This window comes from Protobothrops mucrosquamatus, unplaced genomic scaffold (genome assembly GCF_001527695.2).
Source record: "Protobothrops mucrosquamatus isolate PMUCROS unplaced genomic scaffold, P.Mucros_1.0 scaffold6179, whole genome shotgun sequence".
NCBI lineage: Eukaryota > Metazoa > Chordata > Lepidosauria > Squamata > Viperidae > Protobothrops > Protobothrops mucrosquamatus.
The window spans coordinates 12,784-22,411 of record NW_015392012.1 but is presented as its reverse complement, the minus strand read 5'-3'; the positions used below and the strand labels follow the sequence as shown (position 1 = coordinate 22,411).

The 9,628-nt window shown below is 48.5% G+C and overlaps 1 protein-coding gene across 1 annotated transcript; it reads left to right on the top strand.

Annotated features, from left to right (window-relative positions):
* Positions 1-442: 442 nt before the first annotated feature.
* LOC107300127 (ankyrin repeat domain-containing protein 16-like) lies at positions 443-7,148 on the top strand. Its single transcript, XM_015829470.1, has 7 exons — positions 443-795; positions 2,258-2,478; positions 2,757-2,799; positions 3,258-3,366; positions 4,535-4,696; positions 6,198-6,276; positions 6,979-7,148. The coding sequence occupies exons 1-7, from the start codon at positions 473-475 to the stop codon at positions 7,146-7,148; spliced, it is 1,107 nt and encodes a 368-aa protein (XP_015684956.1). The 5' UTR covers positions 443-472.
* Positions 7,149-9,628: the final 2,480 nt, after the last annotated feature.

The window sequence follows — 9,628 nt, the reverse complement described above, 5'->3', positions numbered from 1 at the left end:
ATATTTATATTTTATGAAATTATATACATATATATATACAGAAATTTTTTCAGACAGACCGGTCTGATTGATTGCACCTTGGCATTTTGACTGCTATACTGCAGTTCTACTTTTTTTATAATCATTTTTTGCCTTGCAGCCCCCCAACTAGGGGCGTTAAGCAGGCTCAAGTCGCTACTGCGGTATACATTACAAATTCGGATTTCTTTTTGCTGTCTGTCAGCAAAAAGAAATCTGAATATATAGATATATAAAGTTTGCATATTGATATATTCTATGTAACATATTGCACAAAATATGTACTTTGTGTATGTACGTATATTACATATTGTATAAAAATATATATTTCATTATAAATATTTATACGTTTTTACATGTATAAAAGATATTTCTTTTTTTCCCTCTAAACGGCCCATCTGCCTCAAATGGGCTTTAGGTCTTTCCCTCTGGACCTGCGATCGAGGGAGGAGAAATGGCCCACCTCTTTCCACGGCTAATACGGGAAGGGATGTTGACCCTTCTCAAAGAAGAGATTGAAAAAGTTCCTGACCTGGACAGAGACGTGAGGCAGAAGCACTGGGAGAAGTCGGGAGACACCTTGCTCCACTTTGCAGCCAGGCACGGCAAGATGGATATCTTGCGTTACCTCATTGAGATCCTAGGCATGAACATTGAGCTGGTGAACCAGGACTACAAGCGTCCCCTCCACGAAGCCGCCTCCATGGGCCACCGGGATTGCGTCTTGTACCTTCTCGAATGGAGAGCCACTGTGGACTGCTTGAAAAAAGCGGACTGGTACGGTGGGTTGGCACGGAAGGGTTTTTCTTGTGTTGAATGGGAGACCACCAGGAGATCACATTAGCCATAACTCTGCTGGCCTTTTTAAAGGCATTAAAGACTTGGTTCGGAGGGGCAGGAGCCCATGCATTACCTGTGTGAATTCTGACCGATGGGCCAGTTTTTAATTCCAACGGAGGCTTGATGAGCGTGGTTCTATTTTTCTGTTTTTGTATTTTACTTTTTATTATATTTTAGCTGCCCAGAGTCACGAGGGCCATATACAGTAAAATGTAAAAAAAAAAATCAAATATTAGGTTTGTAGATGAAGATGATGTAGATATTAATCTATAGATAGTCCTTGACTTACGACGACAATTGGGACCAGAATTTCTGTGGCTGAGCCAGGTGGTTGTTAAAGAATATTTTTAGAATAGAATAGGATAGAATAATAGAATAGAATAGAATAGAATAGAATAGAATAGAATAGAATAGAATAGAATAGAGCTGGAAGGGACCTTGGAGGTCTTCTAGTCCAGCCCCCTGCTCAAGCAGGAGAACCTATACCATCTCTGACAAGTGACTTTCTAGCCTCTTTTTAAAAATATCCAGTGATGGAGTGCCCACGATTTATGGAGGCAAGCTGTTCCACTGGTTAATTGTCCACACTGTCAGGAAGTTTCTCCTTAGTTCCAGGTTGCTTCTCTCTTTGGTAAGTTTCCAATCATTGTTTCTTGTCTGGTGCTCTGGAGAATAGTTTGACCCCCTCTTCCTTGTGGCAGCCCCTCAAATACTGGAATGCTGCTATCATGTCTCCCCTATGTCTTCTTTTCTTTAGACTAGCCAGACCCAAGTCCCGCAGCCGTCCTTCCTATGTTTTGGTCTCCAGGCCTTGGATCATCTTAGTTGCTCTTCTCTGATTTTTTTCCAAACTCTCAACATCTTTTTTGTGATAGGGAGATCCAAATTGGCTGCAGTATTCCAGGCGTGGCCTTACTAGGGTTTTATAAAGCAGTATTAATACCTTGCGTGATCTTGATTCTGTGCCTCTGTTTATGCAACCGAGGATTGTATTAGCTTTTTTGGTTGCTGCTGCACACGGCTGGCTCATAGTCAAGTGATCGTCCACCAGGACTCCGAGGTCCCTCTCACAGTTGCTATTTTTAATCCAGGTCTTGCCTAATCTGTACTTGTACCTTTGATTTTTCCTGTTAACCAAATCCATGCAGTTGTTAAGGGAATCACACGGTCATTAAGCAAACGCAACACAAGCTTGCCAAATGCTTGTGGCACTACTGGAGGAGAAATCTAAAGGGAAGACCACCTTACTCAGTTGAGGTTCCTCAACCTCCGAAAGAGGTTCCTGGCTGGTTCCCAGTGAGGCAGGGGATTACAGGAGCTGTTCTTCCCATATGTCTGGATGATCTCCTGTGAAAAGGCTGGAGAAGGTTGATCTTTCTCCCTCCGCTCCATTTTCTAGGACTCCTCTTATGATGGCTTGTACGAGGAGGAACTTGGAGATCATCGGAGATCTTGTCCACCACGGAGCCAACCCGCAGCTAAAGAACAAGGACGGTTGGAATTGTTTCCACATCGCCAGCCGCGAAGGGGATCCACGGGTCATCCAATACTTGCTGGATGCTTTTCCGGACATTTGGGATACAGAAAGCCGGATCGGAAGGACCCCCCTCCACACAGCAGGTTGCGTCACGTGCACCGATCTTAAGATGGTTGAGTTGCTTCGTCAGCAGTGGGTGAATAAGCCAGTCTGTGAAATGGGTGTAATTCCTTAGACAGGATTTTGCTTTGAATTTCTTTGGTGGCTACCCTGACCCTGGGTCCAATCCATCCCCTAGGCCAGGGGTAGGCAACCTCGGTTCTTTTATGACTCGTGGACTTCAACTCCCAGAATTCCACGAGCGAAGCTGCTGCCAAGTTTTCGATACTAGCCGTGTTACCTTCTCTGTTCTGTTTTGCAGCAATGCACGGGCGCCTGGAAATTGTGAAAATCCTTCTCGAAAGGTGAGCTGAGTTCTGCTCCTCCCACTTTACAGATAGTCCTCGGCTTACGACCCACAACTGGTATAGGGTTTCCTGCCTGAGCAGGGGGTTGGACTAGAAGACCTCCAAGGTCCCTTCCAACTATTATATCATATCATATCATATCATATCATATATCATATCATATATAACAACAACAACAACAACAATAATAATAATTCAATTCAGCTGTATATGATAAGGAAGGATGCATAATCCTTCCTCTTCATTTTTCCCAGCACAATCACCCTGTAAAGTGGGATGGGCTGAGAGAATGGTCAAAAATCCCCCAGGCAGTTTCTTGACTGTAGGCGAACTAGAACTCACCACGCCTGGTTTCTGCTCCAGCACCTTCACTACTTTCCCCAACTGGCTCTTGAGTGTGCTTTGGGCTGGGTTCAGTTTTGACTCTCCCCATTTTTTCCTGCATTTATTCCAAGGTGCCGCTACATGCCAGACGTTCGGGACCACTGCGGGATCACCCCTTTTGTGGACGCTATACAAAACGGCCACTTGGACGTTGGCCAGGTGCTTCTAGAGAGACACCAGGTGCGTTCATCGTCCACCTGCTCCGACAGGTGTCCCTTTGGAAAGCTAGCTTTATCCCTGGTAGCGTAGGAGTACAGGTAATGCTAGACTTACAACATTAAGTTCGAAGTTACAACGGCGTTGGAAAAAAATGATTTTTCCACCCATTGCAGCATGCCTTGGCAATTGACTCATATTTATGATGGTTGCAGTGTCCTGGGGTCCCATGAACCCCTTCTGACAAACAAAGCCAATAGGTGTCCCAAAGGTGCTTTTTTTCAAGAGACACCTGGACTTTGTTTCTCCTTGAAGACCTTTTGCTTCTCATCTAAGAAGCTTCTTCAGTTCTGACCAAATGGTGGAGGATGGAAGGATTTATATTCCTCGCAGTCACCTGGTCGTTTAGTACTCTCTCTGAGAGTTGTTGAGGCCTCTTGGAGGTGGAAGGGCACTTGGAGGGCACAGAGGAATTCTGGGAGCTGAAGTCCACAAGTCTTAAAGTTGCCAAGGTTGCAGACCCCTGACCTATACTTAAAATTCTCCACGCTGGCTGAGGAATTCTGGGAGTTGAAGTCCACAAGTCATAAAAGGGCCAGGTTTGAAGAGCCCTGTCTTAAATCTAACAAACAAAATGGAGGCCGGCTGAGGAATTCTGGGAGTTGAAGTCCACAAGTCATAAAAGGGCCAAGTTTGAAGACCCCTGTCTTAAATCTAACAAACAAAATGGAGGCCGGCTGAGGGATTCTGGGAGTTGAAGTCCACAAGTCATCAAAGAGCCAGGTTTGAAGACCCCTGTCTTAAATCTAACAAACAAAATAGAGGCCAGCTGAGGAATTCTGGGAGTTGAAGTCCACACGTCATAAAAGGGCCCAGTTTGAAGACCCCTGTCTTAAATCTAACAAACAAAATGGAGGCTGGCTGAGGAATTCTGGGAGCTGAAGTCCACAAGTAGTAAGGTTGCCAAGGTTGCAGACCCCTGACCTATACTTAAAATTCTCAATGCTGGCTGGGGAATTCTGGGAGCTGAAGTCCGCCCATCTTCAAACGGCCAAGTTCGAAAAACCCTGGCTTAAATGTCGGCCTATTCTGTCCCAAGATTTCTTGAGACATGCTTTCTCTCCTTCCCAGCATGCCTTTGGGGTTATAACCCCAAATCCTTGTCTTCTGCTTTCTGTTCCCTATCCTGCAGGCTGATTGTAAGATCCGAGATGCTCTCGGCAACCAGCCATTGCACCGAGCTGCAATCACAGGACAGGGGGAGGCGCTACGGTTCCTGGTGTCCGATCTTGAGGTCGATGTCGATGAAAGGGCCACGGACCTCGATCTCACGGCCCTGCATTATGCGGCAAAGGTCTCTGTTCCTTTTTTATTGGCCTTTGGGGCAGCGTCACTTTATTTTGTGTGTTTGCCTCCCGCCTTTATTCTTTTTACAAGTAACTGAAAGAGGCGAACATATCAAAACACATTTTTTCCTCCTATTTTTCCCACAACGACCCTGTGAGGTGGGTTGGGCTGAGAGAGAATGATTGGCCCAAAGTCATCTAGCTGGTTTCCATGCCCAAGGCGGGTCTAGAACTCACTGTCTCCTGGTGATTGGCCCAAAGTCAGCCAGCTGCCTTTCATGGCTAAGGCGGGACTAGAACTCACCGTCTCCTGGTGATTGGCCCAAAGTCACCCAGTTGACTTTCATGGATAAGGCGGGTCTAGAACTCACTGTCTCCTGATGATTGGCCCAAAGTCACCCAGCTGCCTTTCATGGCTAAGGCGGGACTAGAACTCACCGTCTCCTGGTGATTGGCCCAAAGTCACCCAGTTGACTTTCATGGCTAAGGCGGGACTAGAACTCACTGTCTCCTGGTGATTGGCCCAATGTCATCCAGCTGTCTTTCATTCCCAAGGTGGGACTAGAACTCACATCTCCTGGTGATGGGCTCCGTCATCCAGTTGGCTTTCATGGCTAAGGTGGGTCTAGAACTCACTGTCTCCTGGTGATTGGCCCAATGTCACCCAGCCACCTTTCATTCCCAAGGTGGGACTAGAACTCACCGTCTCATGGTGATTGGCCCAAAGTCACCCAGTTGACTTTCATGGCTAAGGCAGGACTAGAACTCACTGTCTCCTGGTGATTGGCCCAAAGTCACACAGTTGACTTTCATGGCTAAGGCGGGACTAGAACTCACTGTCTCCTGGTGATTGGCCCAAAGTCACCCAGTTGACTTTCATGGCTAAGGCGGGACTAGAACTCATGGTCTCCTGCTTTCTAGCCTAGACCCCTAGACCCAAGTGACTCTCAATTAAGGGTGCCTTAAGCCAAATAACCAACAGATTCAACATAATCTTATAAGAATTAAATATTTTGTCCAACTGGGGATTTGCAAAAAATATATATATATTCTTCTTTCAACTTTTAAAACAGTCTTTACTGCTGAGGAAGGAAGAGGAGGAACATCTGAACACGTCCACCATCTGGTGTGTGACCTTCTCCTGGCCTTCTCTTCCTCCTCCTCACGTCCCATCCTCCCCAGCCTACTGAAATTGTTCCTGGCCACTTCTGCTTTCCAGCGAAACAAATGCAGCCTTAGTGGCCCAGGTTCCCCTCATTCATGTGATGGGTGGTCCTGGCAAAGGATTCTGGGACTTGACATCCATCGTCTGTGCCCTCTTTGGCTCCTGAGCTGAGAATAAAATAGAAACCCTACGGATGAATAAAACGTCAAGGTTGCAAACTATGATTTGTGGCTTAGCCCACGGAGCAAGCCCAGCCTGTTGCAATGGGTTATACAAACCGCAGTTCCAGGAGCTCAAATATAGTCTGAATCTCGACTCTTTTGTGTTTTTGTTCTGCCACGTAGGAAGGGCACAAGGGTACGATCCAATGTCTGCTTTCCTTGGGGGCGTCCTTGCATGTGAAGGATAAGAAGCATCGAACTGGTAAGGCCGCCTTGCTAAGGAGACCCTGGGGGACCACCAAACCAGGTCAGCGAGGTGCAGGAGGCCCTGATGCCCTCTGTGACCCCCCACACAGCACCTTACAGGGTCTGCAACCTCCAGGACCAGTCTCCTGGGGATTGGCCCAAAGTCACCCAGCTGGCTTTCATAGCAAAGATGGGACTAGAACTCACCATCTACCGGTTGGTCACCCAGTCAGCTCTCATGCCTAAGGCAGCACTAGAACTCACTGTCTCCTGGTGATTGGCCTAAGGTCACCCTGCTGGTTTTCATGCCTGAGGCACGACTAGAACTCACCGTCTCCTGGTGATGAACCCAAGGTCACCCTGCTGGTTTTCATGCCTGAGGCAGGACTAGAACTCACCATCTCCTGGTGATTAACCCAAGGTCACCCTGCTGGTTTTTATGTCTAAAGCTGGACTAGAACTCACAGCTCCTAGTTTCTACCCTGATTCCTTAACCACTAGAGGAAACTGGCTAAATTTGCCTCTGAAATAAATACAGCGAATTTGCCACTAAAAGCCATCTAGGCTGGGCCTTTAAGGCAAAATGAATATATTCGTACGAACGAATGTTAAATTTTTGACTTCAATAAGAGCTGGAGGGACTGAAGTCAGAGGGCTGCAGGCAGCCAGGGCGTGCACAAGGCCTTCACTCTTGTTTTGCTTTCTCTGTCCCTCACAGCGCTGCACATGGCTTCTGCGAGACAACATGCACCCTGCGTGCGTTTCCTCCTGCAGGCAGGTTTAAAGGATTCTCCAGACGACACCGGGATGTACGCCAGGCAGCTGGCGAAGAAACCTGACGTTCTCCAGCTCTTTGAGGAGAACAGACTTGGTGGGAAGGAGCATTAAAAAGACACACACACACACCAATTTCCAACTCTTTTCTGTTCTAACGTATGAGCAAAAGCTTCCCAGAGGCTCTTTCCCAAAATGCTATAAGGGGGAGGAGTCTTTTAGTCGATGGGGAATTCTGGGAGTTGAAGGCCACACATCTGAAAGTTGCTGAGGATGAGGAACAGTGGCCTAGCAGCTAGCCCAGTAGTCGCAAACCTATGGCACGTGTGCCACTCGGAGCCCTCTCTGTGGGCACGCGGGCCTCGCTCTTTGGCTACGTTTTCGCAGGAAAAAAGCCATTTTTCAACCCCCTTCCTAGCCAAAACGAGCCTCTGGACGGAGCGGGCTGTTTTCAGCTTTGAATTATATCAAATCTGATACCAGAAACAGACTAACAGACGACCTGAGTGCTGCATGTGTTGCTCTCAAACTTACAAAGTATGAGCCAAGGTTGGACAAATTATCAGCATGCATACAACAGCAAAAATCACATTAATGGTTCAAAAGCATGCCAAATGCAAACTGTTTACCTTTCAGTAAAAAGTTGTTTGTATCATTGAAAGCTTTGTTATGGTGTTTTTCTTTTAAGACAAAAGATGTTAATGTACCGAGTTGTTTTTTTTCTAAACCTCAGTATTCAGATTAAGTTGCCGCGTTGGCACTTTGCGATCAATAAGCGGGTTTTGGGTTGCAGTTTGGGCACTCGGTCTCTAAAAGGTTCGCCATCCCTGGCCTAGCCTGTATGGCTTACCGTGTGGGAATTCATGCTATAGTCAGCCTTCCGGATGAATAGGTCCTGCCCAGCGGCGTAGAGCATAATTCTTGAATAATACAATATTGTGGTCCATTTGGCAGCCATTGGTCCTATTTAAAGAGCAATCGTGGCTTAATACCTGTTTTCATATGTCACATCAAATGTATAGCTGGCTGCCGCAAACTTGTACCCATGTAACTCTAACCAGGATTGACTCGGTCAAATTTTCTAGTTGACACTATACAGGTAGTCCTTGAGTTAGGTCGCAAGAGAGGCTGACATGACCCTAGGACGCTGCAACCGTTATAAATATGAATCGGTTGTCAAGCATCTGAATTCTGATCACGTGACCCTGGGGATGCTGCAACGGTCGTTAAGAGTGAAAAACGGTCCTAAGTCCTTTTTTTCAATGCCATTGTAACTTTGAACGGTCACTAAATGAAATGGTAAGTTGAGGTTTGCCTGTATTGTGTGAATTTATAGCAAGTTTGCATCTCATCCTTTTGGAAAAAAATTAGCCAATTTGGTATAGTGGCTAAGATGTTAGACTGGAGAGGCTGACTCTCTCCCTTAAAGATGGAAGCTGGCGAGTTTGGGCTTGCAGCTTGCTTCGGCCCAACCCACCTCACAGGGTTGTCGTTATGGGAAAAACAGGAGGAGCTGAGAGATATCAAAAGATAATTGCCTTGTTTATTTGGAGTTTCAATGGCAAGGGTCTTCAAACTTGGCCACTTTAAGCCTTGTGGACTTCAACTCCCAGAATTCCTCAGCCAGCCTGGCTCAGCTTGGAAACCTCTCCCTTTCCCCTCAGCATGGCTGGCTCAGGAATTCTGGGAGTTGAAGTCCATGAGTCATAAAAGAGCCAAGGTTGCCTACCCCTGGTCTAGGAGGCTCACCGCTTAGAACAGGAGGACTTAGGCCAGGGGTAGGCAACCTTGGCTCTTTTATGACTCGTGGACTTCAACTCCCAGAATTCCTCAGCCAGCATGGGGGAACAATGGCCCCTTCATGACTGGTGGACTTCAACTCCCAGAATTCCTGAGCCAGCATGGCTCAGCTTGGAAACCTCTCCCTTTCCCCTCAGCGTGGCTGGCTGAGGAATTCTGGGAGTTGAAGTCCACCAGTCATAAAAGAGCCAAGGTTGCCTACCCTTGGCTTGGCTGAAGCCTCTTCTGGGCAGTGGGTCACGTGTTCATCACCCGGAAGCGCCAGCCCTCCGCTGCTTCCTAGGGCAGCGGCTTCACCCGCGCGAGTGCGCATGCGCCTCCCCTCCCAAGCCCGCTGCCGCCGCCACCTGCGTGGCATCGAGCCTTCCTCGCCTTGGCCGGCCGAGGGCGCGCAGCCAATCACCGCCGGGCGGGTGGGTGGGTGGCGTTCAGTGGGATAAAGGAACGCCCCGCCTCCTTTTTCCTCCCCTCCCTCCCTCCCACCCTCCCTCTGTTGATTGACATCTCGCGGCAGCCCAATAACGGCCGCCGGCCGGGCAGCGCCCCCTCGCCGACGATGGCGGGGATTGGGGCGCCCTCCGGCTCCTCCTCCTCGGGTGGCGGCCGAGGCCCCGCCCCGCCCTCCAAAGGCCCCGCCCCTCTGGCGCGGTCTTCTCCCGGCGGCGGCGGAGGCAGCAGCAGCGTCGCCTCCATTTTCTCCTCAGCCGCCGCCTCGTCCTCCTCCAGCGCCGGCGCTCACGGCCGCCGCGGGCCCGAACCGCCGCCCAAGCCCCGGCCCCGCCGCCCGAGCCCCG

Excerpts from the sequence above, each read along its gene's own strand:
- LOC107300127 (XM_015829470.1), top strand. The coding sequence starts at position 473 with ATGGCCCACCTCTTTCCACGGCTAATACGGGAAGGGATGTTGACCCTT. Across the intron at positions 2,800-3,257 it reads GTGAAAATCCTTCTCGAAAG|GTGCCGCTACATGCCAGACG; the intron begins GTGAGCTGAGTT and ends ATTTATTCCAAG. Across the intron at positions 6,277-6,978 it reads GGATAAGAAGCATCGAACTG|CGCTGCACATGGCTTCTGCG; the intron begins GTAAGGCCGCCT and ends TGTCCCTCACAG.